Here is a 23,700-nt window from a genome sequence, read left to right on the forward strand (position 1 = left end):
AAGATTTGTTTACATTTATAAATTTAATTTTCATATTTCAAATTGATTTTATTCTAAATAGCAGTATCTGTACCAGCAAAACTCAATAAAGTCATCAGTACATGTCTGGTCTAAAATATAACATAGCTGTGTCAACATCATTCATGAGAGATCTGAAAACTTTCCACTGAAATCCCAATCACACAATCCTAGAAATGTTTTTCCCACCCTAAGAAAAATCACTTCTAGTACTTTAAAGGAATTCCCTTTTGGTCCAAAGACACCATGTTAGAAAGCTCACAAGCCAGCAAAATGACAAAAAGGCATTTTCATGTAACAGAATGTCGACAAGAGTAAGAAATTCAGGTTTTAAGAGCCACTAGAAGGGGAAGTGGCATTATCTGTATCACACGTAAATTTTGTGCCGATAAACACTGAGTATTATTGATCACTGTTTTACTTGGGAAACACAAAACACAAAGCTATTAGATTAAGCAAAAGAAAACAAAACAAATAATATTAAAAATTAAACTTCTGGCAGATGTGATACAGAAGACACAAATCTGCATACTGTTTCACAGGTTGATAACTCTCAACTTGCCAATGTGTATTTTCTGTAAAAAAGAAGAAATTCAACATTCCAACATAGATTGTCATCCCAAACGCAAAGCTCTTTTTATTCATTCTTAAGTCTTTATATTACACCTCAGACAAACCAAAATCTAGGTACATAAAAATTATGTGTAAGAAAATATTTATTCAGTAAAGAATCCATTGATCTTCTATATTAATATGTTAACCCAGCCTAATATTCAGTCCATAAGTCCTTCAACTGGTCTTGAGCTCACTTGGGTAGGTAAAAGCAGAGGACATGCCCCAGTCAATCATCACAAGGATTATGGGGCTAACGTTCAAAGAGAAAAAGAAAACCAACACCCCTCAACTGAAATGCAATCAATATACTAAACTAGCACAAATATAAAAGAACTTGATGAAACTGCCATATTTGATTTCCAAAAGAATTCTATAGTTCCTAGAAAATAAAATTTAAAGTTTAGAATGGATTAAAACAACCAGGTAAATCTAAAGCCATTCATAACAATTTAAGTTTATTGTGATATTACGTCTCAAAATGTAGTACAAAATTAAATATGAAATGGTAGAAAGTAAAAAAAATAAATAGGCTAGTGAGCAACATGGTATGGTAATAAAATTAAAGCACCTAGTTGCAAGCCCAAAACAAAAGCCAAACAAAATAAAAGGCCAACTGAGAAACATGACTAGGATGAGATCTGAAGAAAGAGATGGTTGAGGAAACCTAGGTAACAAGGCTGATCCAGATGACAGAAGCTGTAGAAATCTTGCACCAACAATGGCGAGAACATGGGAAGGGTGAGAGCAGACAGGTGCTAGATGAGCAGAGAAGCAAGGAGGGGAGTAGAGTGAGACAAGGTCAATCTTTATATTACTTCATTTTAAAATATCTTCTGTTTTTAGTTCATTTGAGTTGGATTAAAAAAGCTGAAAAATAAACAGACAGAAATGTTACAAAAATAGCTGATACGGTGAATGGCCAGTTTAGCAAAGTCCATTTTTATAGTGATAAAAATCCTTTCACATGCACCTTATTTCCTAAGAAGCAGAAGCCCCTACAATCATTTTCTTTTTATATTTTTATAAAAATTTTAATTAAAAATTCTGTATTAAAATTAAGCAATTCATATAAACAGCATATTTTAGCAAAAACATCTACTTTCAATTAAGATGGCAATGGCAAGCTTTTCATGCTGCAATGCAAAGAATCCATTTACAACAGCAAACAGCCAAAGTATAGATTAAAATCTGTGCATGATGCCTATTAATAGCCAAAAACAGACAAGTGGAAGGGGTATTCTTCAACCCTTAAAAATCTAACCTTTAATGTAAAAGCATGTAAGGTCATCTAAGATTTCTATCCACATTGGAAATTCAATAGCACTAAGATTCTGCCATCTTAGTGATATAAGGGTCACTGAAATTATCCAGGAACAGCTCACACAAGATAAAAATATAAGCTAAAAATGCTAACCATATGATCTACTTTATCATTCATTAAGCCATTTTATATAGCGCCCTTCACTAAACAGCAGTCATCAAAATTTTCCTCCCTGTGCCCATTAAATACAAGCCAAATCTATTTTGAAATTTTCAATTATGATTACTATGTATATACTTTCTCATAATTCAGACTGACCAAGTGAGCGAAAGAAAAGAAATGCCATATGTGACTTGTCCTTTAATGAACCCTCCACCTTCCTAAGTTCATGTCCAGGTCCCTACTTTTCCATTCTATCAAGGGTACCCATTGCCACCTGCTGCACTATCCAAACTCTACTCTCAAAACTTAGTGCAAGACCCTCTTTTTTTTCAAAGTATTGTCAGACTTTCTCAGTCATTGTTGGGGGAAAAGGAAAAGTCATTTAGTTGGTAAAGTCGGAGAATACTCTGAGGACAGAGACCCTTGAATTAACCTTTGAATAATTTTGATTAACTTTCCCTATGTTTGTCCATTATCCTACAAGAATATAAATTTGCTGTAGATAGAAACTTGCTGTAGACTGTACAGTAGTCCCTCCTTATCCATGCTTTCACTTTCTGCAGTTTCAATTGCCTATGGTGCAGTACAGTCAGGTATTTTGAGACAGTGAGAGAAAGGGCAAGCATGGGAGAGACCATATCCATGTTAACTTTTACCACAGTATATTGTTATAATTGCTCTATTTTATTTTTAGTTGTTGTTAATCTCTTTTTTTTTTTTTTTTTTTTTTGATATGAGGTCTCACTCTGTCGCCCAGGCTGCAGTGTAGCGGCTTGATCCTATCTTATTGTGGACTTGAACTCCTGGGTTCAAGTGATCTTTCCACCTCAGCCTCTCAGGGATCTGGAACTACAGGTGCAGCCACTGCCTTGCCTGGGTAATTTTTTTTTTTTTTTGATATTTTTATAGAGATGGAGTCTTACTATATTTACTAGGCTGGTCTTGAACTCCTGGGCTTAAGTGATCTTCCTGCCTTAGCCTCCTGAAGTGGTGGGATTACAGGCATGAGCCACCATGCTCTCTGGCCTTGTTATTAATCTCTTACTGTGCCTAATTTATACATTAAACATTATCAGAGGTAAACATGAAGAGATGCTCCTTGACTTCCGATGGGGTAATACATCCTGATTAAACCCACTGTAAAGGCCTGGCGTGGTGGCTCATGTCTGTAATTCCAGCACTTTGGGAGGCCGAGGCAGGCGGATCACCTGAGGTCAGGAGTTGGAGACCAGCCTGGCCAACACAGTGAAACCCCATCCCTATTAAAAATACAAAAATTAGCTGGCCATGGTGGCAGGCACCTGTCTGCTACTCAGGAAGCTGAGGCAGAAGAATCACTTGAACCCGGGGGGCAGAGGTTGAACCTGGGACGCAGAGATCACACCACTGCACTAGAGCCTGGGTGGCAAGAGTGAAACTCAGTCTTAAAGAAATAAGTAAACTCATTGTAAGCTGAAAATACTTTAAGTCAAAAATGCGTAACTGACCCACACTTAAGAGAATGGTTTCTACTGAATGCATATCAATTTTGCACCATTGTAAACTTGAACCATCGTAAGTTGGAAACGTCTGCATAGGAAAAAACACAGTGTGTATAGGGTTTGTTACTGTCCTTAGTTCCAGGCATCCACTGTCGGGGGCGGGGGGTTTAAGAACATATTTCCCTGCCACAGATAAGGAGAGATTATTTTACTAGTACTATAGGGACAAAACATACCATACCACACAACTAATATTTCCTTCAACAAGAACCAAAGTCAATTATAATTTGTAATAAGCAACTCTTATCTGTACAAAGACTAATCTGGCCAATTTCAGTTACACATAAACCCTATATATTTTTTACTACATTGAAGTTGTTGCTTTGTACAATATAAAAACAATGAAATACTAGCTTACTTTTAAAGAATAACCCTAAAAAACAATGAGCGACTACAGTACAAACGCCATTCAGAAATATTAGAAGAAACTGTAATATACATAAGAAAATCACCACATCAATTAAAATTTATTAAACATTAAAAGCACGGAGCTAAGAAGCCCAGAACACCAATAAGGGAGTCAATTATGATATTCAAATGATTCTTGTAGCAATTCTCAAAGTGTGGTCTCCAAGACCCTCTCAAGGGGTCTGGGAGGTCAACACTGTTTTTCATAATGCTAAATTGTTTTTTGCCTTTTAAACTCTCACTCGCTTCACAAGTATCCAGGGAAGTTTTTCAGAGGCTCTATGATGTGTGACAGGAAAGCTGACTGAATGCAGAAGCAGATATGAGAAGGAAAGGACTCTATTAGGCTCGTAAACAGACAAGCCTGGGCAACACAGTGAGACCCTGTCACCACATAAATTTAAAGATAAAACAGCCAAGTTTGGTGGCACACGCCTGTAGTCCCAGCTACTCAGGAGGCTGAGCTGGGAGGATCAGCTGAGCCCAGGAGTTTGAGGCTGAAGTGAGCCACAACTGGGCCTCTGCATTCCATCATTTGTGAAAGAACAAAAAACAGTCCCCCTCCCCCCAACAAAAAAAAAAAAAAAAATCTAAATCAATGCTCTTATTCTTACTAAATTGGTTTTTCTTTTAGAAAATATGCTTATTTTTTGGCTGGGTGCAGTGGCTCATGCCTGTAATCCCAGCACTTTGGGAGGCCAAAGCGGGTGAATCATCTGAGGTCAGCAGTTTGAGACCAGCCTGGCCAATATGGTGAAACCCCAGTTTCTACTAAAAATACAAAAATTAGTTGGGCGTGGTGGCAGGTGCCTACAGTCCCAACCACTCAGGAGGCTGAGGCAGGAGAATCACTTGAACCTGGGAGGCAGAGGCCGCAGTGAACCGAGACCGTACCACTGCACTCCAACCTGGTGACAGAATGAGACTCCATCTCAAAAGAAAAAAAAAAGAAAAGAAAAGAAAATATGCTTATTTTTAATTTAAAAATATTATGTTAATATGTGTTCATTATTTACAAATAAATATATTTTTTTATTTACCAGTTTTAACTTCTAAATGACAAATATTAGATAAATACAGCCCAGATAAACAAAAGTTCTTTTTGGCCTTCAATAGTATTTAATAATATAAAGAGGTCCTGAAACCAAAAAGCTTGAGAACTGCTACTGTATAGCTATTTAAAGTTAAAAAAAAATTAAATGAATAAATGGCTGTTATAAAACAAGCACAAATACTCTCAAGCAAGAAAGGTCTAACACCTTTGCTATCCCAAAGACAGCACCCAAAAAGGGAGTCTGACAGTTAAAAAAAGAGAAAATACAAGGCTAGAAGGGATGTGAGGAGAATGTTAAAAACGTGGAGACAGATAGTTAGATGGACAATTATTCATGCAAATTAGAGAAACTTTAGCTGAATGGCTAGCTGGTATGAAGATGAACAAGACAGAATGGTGGTTATTTACAGAAAAATGAGAATCAAATAGTATAAACTAAGGTGAGAAACAGGAAAGCAGAACCAAATTTATGATATGAGAAAATAAGATTTATAATAACAGATGTTATAAAAGATTAAACTCAGAACAAACTACACAAGGCACAATTAAAGCCAAGTCCAGTGGCATCTAATTCCAAAAGGCAAAGCAGGCAGCCAAGAAATCTTTGTTGCTCACACATTTTCCCAATAAAACATATTTCACATTGTAAAAATGTAGATGTTTAATCTCTGCTTCTTCTGACCTGTCATTAAACATATGTGAAACATCTAGACATAACAGCTCTAAGAAGATAATTATTCCTGCAGTCCCCAAAAGTTAATCATGCTGTGAGACAGGGAAATAATCGCTGGAAAAAGACCAGTTAAAATACCTATTGTGCAGGTTTTCAACTGGCAAAAAGAGCACACAATTTTCTAAGATCATCCCTTGTTATGCAACTTCATACATTTTTCTATAATTGAATTAAGCCAGATCTGTAGATATCACCAAAAAGAATAAGAGTGCTTAAGATGTTCTGCATCTTCAATTCCACAACAGGGGTCCGCTGGGAGCCTCTTCATCTAGGAATTGCCAGGCCTAGGGAAACACTTCCTCAAGTTCTAGACTGCCTGCCAGATGCAGTCATTAGAGACAGTGGGATACCTATGTATTCTGTACTGCCACATTTAAACTGAATATGTGGCAACTGAGGCTCTGTACTGATAAAGCTCTAAGTAGCACTTTGATGATATGTGGTTGTATATTTGAGAGTAACCCGAGGGAACTGTTACCAATTAGAAGCTGTTCCAGTAATGTTTAAAAGGAATTAGTCTGGATTAACAAAGGTCCCATGTACCCCATAAGTGCTTTACAAAGAATGGTAAAGATTCTTTACAATTCTTATATTTATGTCTTTTAAAAAAAAAAATTATATGCACACACATAAAGATACATAAAAATACTTGAGAAAACTTGCCTATTTACCATTATTTGATGAAATGTGCTATTTCAGCATACAAACATGGTTTGGAAAGTTAATATGTCAGTATATTAAAACTCAGTTCACTCTTTTTCAAATAAAATTATTCAAGTAATTTAAAATTTCATCAGACCAAAAAAAAAAAAAAAAAAGACAAAAAAAATTTCATCAGAAATAATAATCAGAATCTTACTATCAACAAAAAGTTCCTTAATTCTCACCACTGCTTTCAAATGATTTAACTTACTTTCATTTTCCATTATTACTAACCACTTTCTATAACCAAACTATTATTTTTACCCTTATGTTGATGTCATTCATTAAAAGACCCTATCAGTTAAGACATCATTTTTATTAAAGATTCCTTTTAGTTGGATATCCAAAAATATAATTAGGAGAACTTTCTATCCTAGCTTAGCTTTGTAAAATTTCATGACATGATTTTGAATCACTTGGTTAAAAGAAAGTGTGTAGGTTGAGATACATGAAATTATTCCATTAAAATTATATTTTTACTACCCCTAAGTATCATTTAAGCAAACTTACTCGTTTGAAGTCATTCATGTTTGTTGCCTGGACTGGAGTACCGATAAAAGTAAAATATGAAATTCTTGTTGTTTCCTCTTCACCTTGATTGGACTGAACAAATATCTACCAAAAAAAAAGTTTACATTTATACTTATAATCCTTCTTCACAAACATGCTTTAAGTTTAATCAATCTCCTTAAATTACTAATAAAAATATTCTCTATTTTTTGTAAAAATTAATCTAGGCTGGATGCAGTAGCTCATGCCTGTAATCCCAGAACTTTGAGAGGCTTTAGCAGGCGGATCACCTGAGGTCAGGAGTTCGAGACCTGCCTATCTAACATGGCGAAACCCCATCTCTACTAAAAATATAAAAAATTAACCAGGCGTGGTGGCGGCACCTGTAATCCCAGCTACTTGGGAGGCAAGTGAAGCCCTTGCCTCAGCCTCCCAAGTAACTGGGACTACAGGTGCACTACCATGCCCACTAAAAATTGCTTCTTGATTTAAACAACATACTTATTTTCATTCTGAGATGGCACTCACTGATCAGTTTTTGTTGTTTTCATAGGCAACCATAAATTCTTTCAAGAAAATATCTGATAACCAGTATTCTAAGTTTAATGTAACCATTTTCTCTGATTTCATTTGTGTAGGATATTACTAATACTTAAAACTCAACTTGATTAAAATTTTTTATTTTTTTTTTGGTCACCCAGGCTGGAGAATAATGACACAATTACAGCTCATTGAAGCCTCAATCTCCCAGGCTCAAGTGATCCCTCCACAGTAGCTGGGACTATAGGCACACCACCAAGCCCAGCTAGTTTTTGTATTTTTTTGTAGATGCGGTTTCACCTGTTGCCCAGGCTAGTCTCAAAATTGTGGGCTCAAGCAATCTTTCCCCTTGGCTTTCCAAAATGCTGGGATTACAGGTGTGAGCCACCACACCCAGACAATTATAATTCTTCATATTACTACATAGATTCTGTGAAACTCTCAAAAATATTCTAAAATGAACACATACTTTAGCATTCTTCTAATTTACAAAAATAAAATTATTCCATCACAACAAACACATTGTATCAGTTTGGCATGACATTCTCAGTGGCTCTGCACTGGTTCCTACTTTCTTTTTCTAAGTATTCTGCTATTCTTTTCTAACTGTCCTACCCATTCCTCTAAATGACTGTAGGTGAGAAGTATGTGCTAGGTTTCAATGCTAAATTTTTTTAAAAGCAATTAATAACCACTGAAAAGTAGCTGATTCTCATGAGTGGCATTTTTATAATAATATCTAAACTATATCACTTAAAATAATCTTAAGCACTAGTAGTCAATCTTCAGAAAAGCTGGGTGCAGTGGCTGAAGCCTATAAGCCCAGCACTTTGGGAGGCTGAGGCAGGAGGACTGCTTGAGCCCAGAAGTTTGAGACTAGCCTGGGCCACACAGGGAGACTTTGTCTCTACAAAAGTAAAAAATTAGCTGGGTGTGGTGGCTCGTGCCTGTGGTTGCAGTTGCTCAGGAGGCTGAGGGAAGATCACCTGAACCCCATAGGTGAGGGCTATACTGAACCAAGATTGTGCCACTGTACTCCAGGCTGGGCAACAAAGCAAGAACCAAGAACCTCCCTCAAAGGAAAAAAAAAAATTCAGATATCTTAGGTCATCTTATAAAATGTAATGTTATCTTTTTAAAAGGTCATTTTTAAGCCAGGTACAGTGGTGCATGCCTATAATCCTAGCAACTCAGGAGACTGAGGTGGGAGGATTATTTGAGCCCCAGAGTTCAAGTCACCCTGGGCAACAAAGAGAGGCTCCATCTCAAAAATAAATAAATAAAAAGTCATTTTTATTAAGATCATAACCACCACACTTTAAAACTCCATATTCAAGAAGCAAATAGGATTTTATAAACATATCACTACTTATTAGCAGGTATAAAGAATAAAGCACAAATATCTTTAAGTATAACGTTGTAGAATAAACTTCGAGCAAAAGCACTAGTCAATCTTCAGAAAGGCTGAGTGTAGTGGCTAAAGCGTATACACCCAGTACTGTATGTGTATGTTTAATATACATATAAAACAACTAACAAAAACCCACAAATATTCAAAAATCAATCCGTTCTTCCTCTTTAGGGTACACAAATTAAAAAGAAGAAAATTTAACTATCCCATTGTACATTTTTACTCATTTCAAACTGAGTGGACAAATACCACTTTATAAGAATCACTTAGACTCACCTAGGATACTGAAAATAGTATTGTTACCTACAAACCTATTAAATACACATGAATGAAATACTGCTTACAGTTACACTGTTAACATTCTGAAACTTAACATAACGAAGTGGAACAATGCCATCTTCTTTAATATCATCCTCTGTCAGTTCCAGAGCTTGAGTTGGTTCACTTCTTTCTGCCTCTTCAAAATCCATAGATCGGGGTAGGTTGATAAAAATTTTTACATATTTAGGACCCTGACCTATAAAATAGTAGAACAAAATGAAATGTTTAAAAACCTCAAACATACTATACTACCTTTACCACTACACTCATATTAGGCACAAAGACACACACAAATCAATATACATATACTTCAAAGAAATCTATTATTAGAACTTGTATAAAAGTCTGGGTATCTAGGCAGCCAATCCTTTATTTTCCAATACACATTTACTGGTACTTTCTTGGCCGAGCTAACACAATGCTAAATGTTAGGAATATAAAACCCCCCCCCACCACCCCCACACACACCACACACACACAGCAAATCCCTGCCCCCAACTACAAAAGACATGCTATGATAAAGTACCAAAGGAGAGGAGGTTCAAGGAAGGTGACAATGGATTCTGACTACATATGCGGGTTAACAAAAATCTTCATAAAAGAAATAGCACTTGAGCTAAATCTTATAGTTGCCAATAGTTGGTACATTTAGTTATTTAGGAGAAAAGTGTTATCAGTGACAACATTTAGCCAAAAAAAAAAAAAAAAAAATCAATAATACAAACTGCCAAATTTCATTAGGGATTACATTAGGATGTGCTAAGTGGTAAAGCCCCATATATAGAATGTCTTAATCCCTTTAACTTCAAGGCACATTTTTTTTTTTTTTTTGGAGATGGAGTCTTGCTTCTGTTGCCCAAGCTGGAGTACAATGGTGTGATCTTGGTTCACTGCAACCTCTGCCTCCCAGGTTCAAGCAATTCTCCTGCCCTAGCCTCCAGAGTAGCTGGGATTACAGGCCTGCACCATCACACTCCACAAATTTTTTGTATTTTTAGTAGAGACAGGGTTTTATGATGTTGGTCAGGCTGGTCTCAAACTCCTGACCTCCGGTGATTGACCCACCTCAGCCTCCCAAAGTGCTGGGATTACAGGAATAAGTCACCAAACCCAGCCTCAAAGCACAATTTAAGACCCACATTTTGTGGCTGATGAAGGAAAAGTAAAACTCATTTCCACAGCATTTGCTTATACAAATACTTTGTAATTTCAGAGTGAAAGTCAAATTAACATAAAAATTTAGCATAACAAATAAGAAAATGCTATCTTCTAAATAGGGCCTTGGCTATTTCTTCCAATCAATTAAAAAAAAAAAAAAAAAGCAAAACAAAACAAAAACACAACAAAACAAAAACCAGAACCCTAGTCTCCATTCCCCTATTCCCCCCTCAGAAAAAGCTTAACAGAAACAGAAAAAATGAGGGGAGTAAATAAGGAAAATTCCTTATTTTAGAAGAAGAGAAATTCTAGGTCTGTGTAATCATATTTACATGCATCGACATAAAAAAGATGATACTATTAATAGGGCACAAAAAGGAATGTCTGGAGCCTCAGTTTTCTCACTTAAAATAAAAGGGGTTTGAAATAAATTTTTCCCAGCTTTGATTCCAAAATATGGCTGCTCAGAACCTACAGTTTTAGAACAGTTTGAAAAAAGGATTCAGCACTTCTCAGATTAAAAGGAAACAAATTTTAAAATAAAAAAGCATAAAAATAAGTTTCCTTTCTTTCATACTTTCAGTACCTAACAATCTCACATTATTTACCCATTCATTTATATTTTGCTTTGTTCCAAAACAACCTGGGCACAGTGCTCACACCTGTAATCTTAGCACTTTGGAAGGCCGAGGTGAGTGGACCACTTGAAGTCAGGTGTTCAAGACCAGCCTGGCCAACAGATGGTAAAATCCTGTACTAAATGTATAAAAATTAGCCAAGCATGGCAGTGCATGTCTGTAGTCCCAGCTACTCAGGAGGCTGAGGTGGGAGAATCACTTGAACCCAGGAGGCAGAGATTACAGTGAGCTAAGATTGCACCACTATACTCCAGCCTGGGTGACAGAGCAAGACTCCGTCTCAAAACAACAACAACAACAACAACAACAAACTACCTCTACCTTAATTTAATAAAAAGTTTTAATCTTATGCTAACAGTTCTACAAAGCAGGAAGTTAGTTTAAAGAAACACTATGCTTTACTCACCATTATCTGGTCCTTGAAATTTCATGGAATAAAGCTTAACAGGTTGATTGAATGCCACAGTAATAAGCAGCTGTGGAGAAAAGAGTTTCATTTTAAAAGGGCTCTTGAACACACTGAGTACACAAACTACTGAAGTAGAGTTAATAGGCCAAAAAAAAAAAAAACTAAGCTAATTCATCGAACAAAACCAATGTAATATGAAAAATCAGCAAGTTGAAAGTAACTTGATTAGATAATTTGAGAAGCACCACCATCAATTATTTATATAAGGGAATAACAAAAAATTAATCAAGTAAATACTAAACTATGCATAGAAATCTAAGGTCTTGTGAGCTATAAACTGGCAAGCAACCTGCTTTCTAACAAATCAAACAAAAATCGCAAATTAAAATAAACTATACATTTTAGCATACAGCTCTAGGATGGTTTGACAAGTGTCTATCCACATTACTTGACAATTTAGAGGCAATACATAGGTTATGCAGAGACTAGCTGTGAAATGGACCCTGTTCCCAAACTCAAGAGAACAGGGCTCTTACAGCTCTGAAGTAACCCCCAAACTTCCATCCTACATTTACTTGACTGACTGAATCTGGAAGGCCACATAAGGGAACAGGAATACGAAACACTATCAGAATGCTTATCTCTCAGATACTCTTCTGGATCATTTGCTCCATCTTCTTTCCAGCCAAAAGTGTGTTTGGTATAAATACCTACGCTTCCATCCTGGAAACAAGATTTCCTGGGCAGGAAAATTTCATGAAGCCTGAGCCAGTCCTGCTGATAAGCATTATCACATTATTTTTAGGGCATCCTTTATAAGGAACACAATGTGAATGATACTCTCAAAGCTGTAAAATAAGGTGGCTCTGGGGTAAAAGCACAGAAAGACGGGGTTTGGATTTCTGATTTCAGAATCGTATTGTGGTTTATCTGCCTAGGAAAATTACAAGGATATTTCCTTTAGTTACACCAATACTTTTTATACTTGACCCATAATAGTATATTAAAAAATAAGCATGGCATATTTAGGAAACTGAACTGTAGGTGAAGAGCAGAAGAGACTAGAAAGCTAAAAACAGATCAAGCCAGCCTCTTCCTAAAGCCGGTGAAGAGTCATTTCACTCTTCTTAGGAAGAAAAAGATGCAGATTTATACTTTAGAAAAATAACTTTTGTTACCACATAGAAGATGAACTAGAATGGGACAAACCAGACACAATGGAAGAGAAAGTAAATTGAGAAAAATAACAGCTACAACAAATATTTTAAAAGCTTGATCAAGGTGGTAACACCCCACTTACTCTGTGATAAAGGCAAGGCAGGGAAACAAAGAATACAACAGAGGTTTATATCTAGGAAGTACACAGGAAGTACACATCCCATTAGTCTCTATTTCTCAGATACAAATTCATCTGGGTGGGAAGAAAGTATGGAAGACAGGTCAAAGATGAACAAAAGGACCAAACACTGCTAACAGCTCAGTTCTGCAGTGGGTCCCATCCAAGAGTTCAGCGATTTTCCTTAATGCACCTGGCAGCCCAGGTACAAGAACAGAGAAAGAAGGTGGGTCCGTGTGGTCAAAAGACAAAAGTCAAAGAAACTAAAAGCTATAGAAATGAAAGTAAGAAGGGATCATCTGGGAAGGAGACATAACCCACAAGATGGGAACGAGGTAAAGAAACAAGAGCAGGCATAAATACTGATAATCTCCACAAGCCTTAACTTCAGCCCTCAATTACCTGTTCATCACAGTCAGATTCTAAGAAGGTCGTGTCTTTTCGTAAACAGTTGTCAAATCCATGCTCATCACTCTCATTAAGACATTCACAACCAGCTTTGTTAATAAAAGGCATTAAATCCATCTGAAAAAAAATTAAACCAAGATTTTAATAAAAAATCCACATCGTAGGCAATTTTAAGAAAACTCTTTTAAAACAGTTCATAAAACAATTTTAGGATAGTCCTTTCATTTGCATTTCTGAGACCTACCATCGATTATTAAAGCCAAATCTAGGCTTAGCCTACTTGTTAAGGTATCAGAAATTATGTCCCTAACACTAAGATTATAAAATGTTGACTTACGCTTTAAAAAATAAGTGTTTTACAGAAGAAAATATGCAAATTAAAGTATCTGTAAGATCCAAAGAAAGCCTGTTTCCCTCTTCTAGTGGCCAAAGACTCTTTTTATCTTTGAAGATGTCCAATTTAAGGAGTAACAAATAAGGACTTAAAAAGTTTTTAACAAGAAAAATTTCAAACCAAAAAAATGTAATAATACAGTGAATCCTATGTATCCACCACCTCCAGCTACAATAATCATCAACTCATGGCCACTCCCGCCTCATCTCTAACCCCCAACTAAATCCTAACTCTCCTCCTGATTAGTTTGAAAAATGTTAAACATCTTTTCATTTCATTCATGAACATTTCAGTGTGAATTTCTAAGCAATAAGAACTTAAAAAAAAAAAAAACACATTCTTAATAGCATTATCACAATCAATAATACTTAACATCATATCAGTGGTCAAATTTCCTTAAGTGTCTATAAATATTTTACAGTTGAATTGTTAGACTCAGAATAAAGATCCAAAAAAAGTATATGCCAATAACAGAGATAAAAAGTAAAAGGCTTGGCACAGTGGCTCATGCCTGTAATCCCAGCACTTTGGGAGGCTGAGGTGGGTGGATAGCTTGGGCCTAGGAGTCTGAGACCAGCCTGGGCAACATAGTGAGACTTTGTCTTGAAAAAAAAGTAAACAAAAAAATTAGCTGGGTACAGTGGCATGTACCTTTAGTCCCAGCTAATTGGGAGGCTGAGCTGGAAGGATGGCTTAAGATCAGGAAATCAAGGCAGCAATGAGCGGAAATTGTGCTACTGTACTCCAGCCTGGGCAACAGAGTGAGACCCTGTCTCGAAAAAAAAATAAATAAATAAAAACATATAGTTTTTTTATACTTTATACAATATAAAGTATAAACATTGTATTTGGAGGCTGGACGCGGTGGCTCATGCCTGTAATCCCAGCACTTTGGGAGGCTGAAAAGGGCAGATCACCTGAGTTCAGGAGTTTGACACCAGCCCGGCCAACATGGTGAAACCCTGTCTCCACTAAAAATACAGAATTAGCTGGGCGTGGTGGCGGGCACCTGTAATTCCAGCTACTTGGGAGGCTGAGGCAGGAGAATCGCTTGAACTCGGGATGCAGAGGTTGCCGTAAGGCAAGATCACCCCACTGCACTCCAGTCTGGGCAACAAAGCGAGACTCTCTCAAAAACAAACAAACAAACAAACTTAAAAAATATAAAAAACAGCTTTCCCTGCCAATAGTGCTCATGTAAACACAGTGAACGTTCCTAGAACTTGCTGGACTTTCTGTAAGAAGTGTGATGCTGGGTGCAGTGGCTCACGCCTATAATCCCAGCACTTTGGGAGGCCAAGGCGGGTCGATCACAAGGTCAAGAGATCGAGACCATCCTGGTCAACATGGTGAAACCCCATCTCTACTAAAAATACAAAAATTAGCTGGGCATGGTGGCGTGCACCTGTAGTCCCAGCTACTCAGGAGGCTGAGGCAGGAGAATTGCTTGAACCCAGGAGGCGGAGACTGCAGTGAGCGGAGATCGTGCCATTGCACTCCAGCCTGAGTAACAAGAGCGAAACTCCAACTCAAAAAAAAAAAAAGTGTGGCAAATGCCAATCCCACAAAAGTAACACAGTACAAGAAGGGCAAGGATTCTCTGAAAGCCCAGGGAAAGCAGTTTTACGACAGGAAGCAGAGTGGCTATGGTGGGCAGACTAAGCCAATTTTCCAGAAAAAGGCTAAAACTACAAAGAAGATTGTGTTAAGGCTTGAGTGCATTGAGCCCAACTGCAGATCTAAGAGAATGCTGGTTATTAAAAGATGCAAGTATTTTGAACTGGGAGTAGATAAGAAGAGAAAGGGCGAGGTGGTCCAGTTCTAAGTGTAGTATTTTCTTTTATCATAAAAACAAAATCTTCATTTGTTTGCAGTAATCTTTTGGGAGGGAATAAGCTAGAGCCATCAATAAAATTCCACTTGTGGAGATATTTTAAAAAATAAATAAAAAATAAAGCCACACTAAACATAATCTACTCTTAGCAAATATGGGGGAGTAAAGATATATGGTTTAAAATTTTTCCCAACTTCAACTAACATTTTTAGAAAGTTAAAGTCATTATTCACAGAAAGGTAATTATAATTAACAATAACTTGTATATTTCAAAATAGCTAGAAGATTTGGAATAACACATTGCATGTAAGTATCAAAATATCACATGTATCCCATAAATATGCACAACTATTATGTATCAATTTTTAAGTCACTATGTTCACAAAAAACAGTGTTCTGAATTAGAATTATGAGTCCTCACCTTTTGAGCATTACAACTACATCTTTCACAATATCTTAACCCCCTAAAATAGATATATATATTTCTCTTTTTAAAGTGAATTAAAATTATTCAATCTTAAGATTTTTTTTAAAAACTTCTCATAACCTCGTACTCTGGCCTCAGATAAATAGTTTCAAAACAATAGGATGTATAAAATCAACAACTTGTATAGCCTCTGAGTGTTCAAACATAATCACCAAAACTGATTCCAAGAAACTCTCAGTTTTATAAAAAATTGTTAATGCATTTTTGCAAAGCTTTTATTTATTTATTTATTTATTTATTTAGAGACAGAGTCTCGCTCTGTCGCCCAGGCTATGAGTGTAGTGGCGTGGTCTTGGCACACTGCAACTTTTGCCTCCCAGGTTCAACCAATTCTCTTGCCTCAGCCTCCTCAGTAGCTGGGATTACAGGCGCCTGCCATCACACCCAGCTAATTTTTGTATTTTCATAGAGATGGGGTTTCACCATGTTAGTCAGACTGGTCTCAAACTCCTGACCTCAGCTGATCCACCTGCCTTGGCCTCCCAAAGTTCTGGGTTTACAGGAATGAGCCACCACACTTGGCCTGCAATGCTTATATTTAAATCTACTTAGGAGAAAGGTTTTCATCCAGTGAGTCTTATTTCCAGTAAGTTTCTACTTGTGTTCTAAGAATAATAACAGTCTTGGGAACAGAGTACCAGTTTTAAATACTGAATAACCCTTTAAGACCTAAATAGTTCAAAACTTTAATGTCTTGATTGACACCTGATAGGAAAAAAAGAGAAATTTTTAAAAAACAGCTTTTCATATTTTATCCATAACATTTACACAAAAACTAAATTTTTATTTCTTAAAATTTCATCTTTTCATGCCTATTTCCTGTCTGAGGCCAAAACACTCATACCATAGCTGATGTGTAAAGAAGTATGCCTATAACTAAGCAACAAGACTACTGTGCTCATAAGACTTTTTAATGCAAGCACCCTTAGTAACAAAGGGAAAATATAAAAAGATATAAACACAATGGTTTACAAGTTAAGTTATTTCTGAAACTGTCCAAAAGATGTTACAACCATGATATAAACAATACATTGATACTTTCTAATTGGACATTACAACTTCAAATTACAGGCCTATTTTAAATAACAGTAATTGTACTTCCCTAAATTAAGGCTGGTATCACATGTTACTGATGCTTTTTGACACCCTCCCAATCTCCTACTGCACATACATACACAGAATCTCTCATATTTATTAGACTATAGCTTCTCTTCATTTGGCATGAATTTAGACATATAGAGAGGACTTGTAGCTCCATGACACAAATCTGCTTTAATATGCCTGATAGGTACCTTGTTTAGGATATTAGCTTTAACTTGAGGTAACTTTTTAAAAAATTCATTCTTTGATCTACCAGTGCAGTAACTTTATAACCAGAGAAATTAAGAACTACGTTATTATGCAGGATTTACCTATATGTATAAACATATCTAATACCATGAAGTGCTGTTTCTGAATTTTGCTTCTTTCTTGAATAACTCTCAAATTAAAAATGCTGCATTATAACTACTCATACTCTGAAGTTTTCAAACACTATCCTTTAGATTCTTAAGTCTTTATGTTGCTATTTAAAATACTTACTCTTAAAACCTAGAATAATACATGTGATACTAAAGTCACATTTAATTCTAAAACAAAATCAGTAACTAGACTTTTATTTTTAAACATAGAGTACCAGAAAAGAGGGCATACATTTAAAAAGATAAAACTATAGGAAGTGAGTGGCAGCAAAGGGAGTTCAATATATAAGGTCATAATTAAAACTTGTAAGTCATTTTACACAATTGTCAAAAAGTGAAAAAAAATTTCCAATACACGTCTTCACTTTTTGCAAAAAAAAAAAAAAAAAAAAAAAAAAAGTATAAAGCAAGTATTTTTAAATGGCTATTAAAATAGCACAGAAAGCAGATAAAAAAATAAGTGGCAAAGAAAATCAGGAGAAATTTAGGAAAAACTGTTTATGATAGGGGCTTAACACACACAAAGACATACACATACAGACAAAACTCAATAGTCAGCTAATAAATTTAATTTGAAGCCTCTTATTTAAAAGTATTGTAAACCATTAAGAGATAGAACATAAAAACAGTTATATTTGATTTTAACCAAATAATGACATGTATAAGATACATTATGATTTCACTTTTCAGTCTACATACATAGCCTTTTGGAATATCTGTGTCTTCATTGCTTCCAGGGTCATTTTCTAAGTGCTGCTTGATTTTTTCTTCTAATCCCACAGCATCTGCTCCTTGATACTGATCAATTCTCACTTTGTTTCGAAAAAACAAAAATGTAGGTGTTGCTGATATATTGTTGGTGGCAGCTGTTCCCTAGAATTGACAAGTTGGACAGTGTTATGAATTAAATCTTAAACCACTTTGAATATTCATTCTATACCTTTATGGAAGTTAAATATCATAAGCATGAAGTAAAAACGTAAAATACTGCATTCCTAATTGTAATTTAAGAAAAAAATAGACCTGTTCCTAAGAGAGTTCCCCTTTGGGCATAGCTACATAACCCTTACACACACTATAAAGAACACTGTCTACATTTTTATCATTTTTACTGCTAAATATGTCATCCAGTAGAAAAATTAGCTTTCAATGCCGAAACTGTGCTTCACACCAGACAGGTCTTTCATAATTACAGGTATTTCTCAAAAAGAATAACCAAGAATGGTATTAATAAAGTGAACACAAACCACTGCTAGGAGAAAAAACTGTCTATCTGGCCAGGCATGGTGGCTCATGCCTATAGTCTCATAACTTTGGGAGGCCGAGGCGGGTAGATTGCCCAAGGTTGGGAGTTCAAGACCAGCCTGACCAAAATGGAGGAAAATCCATCTCTACTAAAAATACAAAATTAAGCCAGGCATCGTTGCGGGCTCCTATAATCCCAGCTACTTGGGAGGCTGAGACAGAAGAATCACTTGAACCCAGGAGGCAGAGGTTGCGGTGAGCCGAGATGGTGCCATTGCACTCCAGCCTGGGCAACAAGATCGAGACTCCATCTCAAAAAAAAAAAAAAACAAAAAAAAGTGTGCATCTGAAAAACAGTAGTCAATCTGCCTGTGAAAAACCGGCAACGTATTTTGCATTGCAACTGTCACCCAATTTTTACTCTTACAGAAATGTCTTTGGTCACGCATCAAACACATTCCAACAACTACCTTTTTTTTTTTTTTTTTTTTTTTAAGATGGGGTTTCACCATGATGGCCAAGCTGGTCTTGAACTCCTGACCTCAGGTGATCCACCCACCTCGGCCTCCCAAAGTGCTAGGATTACAGGCGTGAGCCACCACGTCCGGCCAATAACTACCTTTTAAAATTCTGTCCTAGCTCCACAATTTTATAAGACTAACTACTGAATGGAAATTACCTAATACCCACTCAGTATCCTAGTTTAAACTTTTCATGACAAGTATAAAGGAACCAGTAAAGCAAATATGGCACCTTACATATTCAAATATTATGAATGTCACTACTATATTATTTAAAGAAAATGAACATAAAGATTAGCATAGGAATGTCTTCTCAAACCCTCTAAGTGAAAAAACTATGATTGACCTTACAGAGAAGTGCTGTCCAAAACAATGGATATGTAGCCCATGAGCTACATATGCAATTTTAAATTTTCTATTATCTATAATAAAGAAGTAAAATAAGTAAAATCAATTTTAATATCACAGCAAACCTAATATATACATTTTCAGTCTAATCAACATAAAAAGATAATGAATTATTTTACATTTTTTTCATACTAAGTATTTAAAATCTGATGTGTATTTTATACTTTCAGTACCTCTCAATTTGGCTTTGCCACATTTAAGGTGCTCAGTAAACACATGTAGCCAGTGGTTACAATACCTGACAGCACAGCTCCAGGAAAAAGCACTTTCATATCAGAAATAGTGATTAAATCCGGGGCCAATGATACAGTTCAATAACAGGTGACTAAGTGCTGAAACATATACTATGTGACAAATCCCCAAACTAACTACAAACTACATAATATTCTAAAATGTTTACCACACTCAGAAACTTAACAAAGATAAAGTTGCAGAGCTATAGAGTTGTTCCTTCATCAGAACTAAAGACTCCACTTTTTAGTATTGGAAAGAGCCTTCCAATTTTTTTTTTTTCCTTAACAATTCCCTACATTTCTACATATACAAATACAGAACTGTCACATACCATTCCAACTAAGTAATCAGGGTAATTCACCTACAACACTGTGGCTCAATCAACAGTCATCAACATTTTGGCCAGGTGCGGTGGCTCCCACCTGTAATCCCAGTACTTTGGGAGACCAAGGCAGGCAGATCACAAGGTTAGGAGATGGAGACCATCCTGGCTAACACAGTAAAACACCGTCTCTACTACAAATACAACGAATTAGCTGGGCATGGTGGCAATCGCCTATAGTCCCAGCTACTCAGGAGGCTGAGGCAGGAAAATCACTTGAACCCAGGAGGTGGAGATTGCAGCAAGCTGAGATTGGGTCACGGCACTCCAGCCTGGTGACAGAGTGAGACACCATCTCAAAAAAATTTAAAATAAAAAATAAAGTAATCAACATTTTAAAGTTTCTGCTCAGTATGCTGATTTGGAGATAAGATTACAAACTGATCAATTCAAATTGTAACCAAGAACTCCTTGCCATTGCTGTATAATCGGCCAATGCCTCGGGGGTAGAAGATATAATTGTAGGTTTGCAAAACATAAGGAAATGTAATACAAAAAACTGCTAGGTGATCTATTAACAACATCATATTAATTTTATATCAGAAGGTGATTAATACAAACCTAAAGCAATTAATAATGTGCTACTCTTAACTAAAGTAGCCATAATGACATCTGCAATAATGACATCAACATAACATCTTCCTGTCTTCAAAGGAATAAGTACTATGTGCATCAAGAGATAAATGAAGAATATTAATGTTGGATTCAAATTTATTCAAAAGCAAATTAAAAAAGATTCCTTTCCCTTACCTGACACTGATGTACGTCGACTTCTAAGAAAACAGCCTGTGGATATTTATTACTCATAGAACTGAATGCTGGGGCAATCCTCAAACATGGCCCGCACCTGTGAGAAAAGGAAAAGGAACATTAAAATAACACTAAAGATTGTAAATTGAAAGCACTCATCGATTAAACATAAACTAGAACAAACACTGATATTCCTGGCTTTGACTCTCTGGTTTTTTTTTTTTTTTGTTTTTTTTGAGACAGGGTCTCATTCTGTAACCCAGGGTAGAGTACAGTAGCATAGCCATGGCTCACTGTAGTCTCAATCTTCCAGGCTCAAGCAATCCTCCCACCTCAGCCTTCCAAGTAGCTGCAACTACAAGTGCATGTCACCACACCCAGCTAACGAGCTGGGTTTTTTTTGTTGTTGTTTTTGGATGGTTAGGGTCTCACTATATTGCCCAGCTGGTCTCAAACTCCTGGGTTCAAGTGATCCTCCTGCCTTTGGCCTCCCAAAATGCAGACATTAGAAGCATGAACTGCAACCTTAGGCCAGATTCTCTGGTCTGTTGAAGTTATTCATACACACTTGTATCAATACTATACTGTCTTAATGAACCCAGATGTTATATTTAGTCTTCATATCTAATAGTGTTAAATCTTCCGGCTTTGTTCTGAGAGAAATTAAAGGAAACCTAAATAAATGAAGGAACACACTCTGCTTATGAATTCGCAAACTCAATATTGCCAGGATAATCGATTTTCCTCGATTTGATGTTTATAACTGGTGTTGTAACATCAGCAGGTTTTCTTGTAGAATTTAACAAATTTCAATTCTAAAAATCCTACAGAAATAACAGGACAGCCCAAGCTGTTTTGAGGTTCAAATCTGAAAAATGTTGTACTATCAGATCTTAAGAACTACCATAAAACTTTATTAAGAGAATACGGTACTTATACAAGAAGGAGCAAACTGATCCAATCAGTTTTCTTTTTAAAGAAAAGTCTAGAAACAGACCCATCTCACATACAGTACTCTGATGTCTGAAAAACTTGATGTAGTATTGCAGTAGGAAAAGGATGGTCTTTTCAATAAATACTCCAGATCAACTGTATACTCATACAGGAGAAGTAATGAATCTCAACACATCCTGCACAAAAACCAATTCCAGATGGGTTACAGATCTAAATGTAAAAGGTGAAACAATGGGGATTTTAGGAAAAAGTACAGAAGACACTGTCAAAACCTTGAACTAAGCAATGATTTCTTATACAAAACAAAAGAAGTACTCAAAAAAAAAAAAAAAAAAAAAAAGAAATGACAGACTGGACTATATTTGATAAGCTGGAAGATTAAGACCTTTTAAGTCATCCAAAAACACCTTTGAGAGACTGGGAAAAAGTATTTGCAAAACATCAAACAAAGGACTTACACTTCTAATATGTTAACAACTCCTACCAAAAAATAAGGACAAGGCTGAACCCCAAAAGAAAAAGAATAAACGCTTGAATAGGCACTTGACAAATGAGATTATCCAAACAGTCAATAAATAAAGTCGGCCAGGTACTGTGGCTCACACCTGTAATCCCTATATTCAGACTACAGGGCTGGGCATGGAGGCTCATGCCTATAATCTCAGCACTTCAGGAGGCCAAGGCGGGTGCATCACAAGGTCAGGAGTTCAAGACCAGCCTGGCCAAGATGGTGAAATTCTGTCTCTACTAAAAATACAAAAATTAGCTGGGCGTGGCGGTGAGCAACTGTAATCCCAGCTACTCAGAAGGCTGAGGCAGGAGAATCACTTGAACCCAGGAGGTAGAGGTTGCAATGAGCCGAGATTGCGCCACTGCATTCCAGCCTGGCAACAGAGCAAGACCCCGTCTCAAAAAAAAATAATAATAATAATAATAATTAAATAAAGTCAAAAACTTTCTTTTATAAAGCAGGAAAGATGTTATACTTCATTAGTCACCAGGGATACCAGGGAAATGCAGATTAAAACCAACTCTGCAAAAATAGTTACAACAAGAATGAAGTATTGTCAAGAATGCAGAGCAACTAAACGTTTATATACTGTGACAGTGCAAGCTGGTATTAACCATTTTGGAGGAAAAAAAAGAAACTAATAGAAATACACCAATCCATCACCATTCCTGGGGGATGTATCTAAGAGAAATGTTTACCGTATTAGAACATCTGAAAAAGTATTATTAGTAATATTTCTAAGAGTCAAAAATTAGAAACAATGAAATTCTTATCAACAAAAGAATGAGTAAGCTAATTACAGTTATACAATGAAATACTATACAATAATGAAAATAACTGATGTAAAACCTCTTGGAAAAACATAGATGAACCTCACAAATTTCTTACACTGAGGAAAGAAAGCAACATACAGTATACTAGCATATACTATATGAGTCTATTTACATATGGTTCAAATACAGGCAAAACCAACCAATGGTATCATAAATCAGGACAGTGGTTACCTTAGTGAGTTACTGATAGAATGAGACTTCTGGAGGCTAGTAATGTTTTGTTTGTCTGGAAACTGATTAAATAGGTATGTTCAGTTTCTGAAAATTCATTGAACTACACATTTCTAATTGTGTGCCACGTATGTCTCGATAAAAATTTGCAGAAATAAGAAAAATGTTAGCCATCTCATACAGAAATGTAAGAAAAAGCAAATTCTAAAGCAAAAAATAAAAACAAAGTTAAAACTCAAAGTTGTGATCAAGTCCACATTCTTAACATTTCAATCAGCATTTTTACCTTGT

The 23,700-nt window shown here is 36.1% G+C and overlaps 1 protein-coding gene across 3 annotated transcripts in view; it reads right to left on the bottom strand.

Annotated features, from left to right (window-relative positions):
* Window positions 1-23,700, bottom strand: part of TXNL1 (thioredoxin like 1) — a 33,964-nt gene that overhangs the window by 1,059 nt on the left and 9,205 nt on the right. Inside the window, exons 2-8 of one of the 3 annotated variants that reach the window (XM_032293874.1) lie at window positions 20,941-21,037; window positions 18,100-18,273; window positions 13,220-13,342; window positions 11,479-11,548; window positions 9,300-9,472; window positions 7,005-7,109; window positions 551-593 (exon numbers count right to left, since the gene is read on the bottom strand). In XM_032293874.1, coding sequence (XP_032149765.1) covers window positions 555-593; window positions 7,005-7,109; window positions 9,300-9,472; window positions 11,479-11,548; window positions 13,220-13,342; window positions 18,100-18,273; window positions 20,941-21,037 — 781 coding nt within the window. In that variant the 3' untranslated portion in view covers window positions 551-554. Of the gene's footprint in view, window positions 1-550; window positions 594-627; window positions 1,501-7,004; window positions 7,110-9,299; window positions 9,473-11,478; window positions 11,549-13,219; window positions 13,343-18,099; window positions 18,274-20,940; window positions 21,038-23,700 lie in introns of those variants that run through there. The other 2 variants (XM_032293876.1, XM_032293875.1) reach the window with 2 other exon arrangements.

Source organism: Sapajus apella, unplaced genomic scaffold (assembly GCF_009761245.1).
Source record: "Sapajus apella isolate SASKATOON/1434 unplaced genomic scaffold, GSC_monkey_1.0 scaffold30, whole genome shotgun sequence".
Classification (NCBI taxonomy): Eukaryota; Metazoa; Chordata; class Mammalia; order Primates; family Cebidae; genus Sapajus; species Sapajus apella.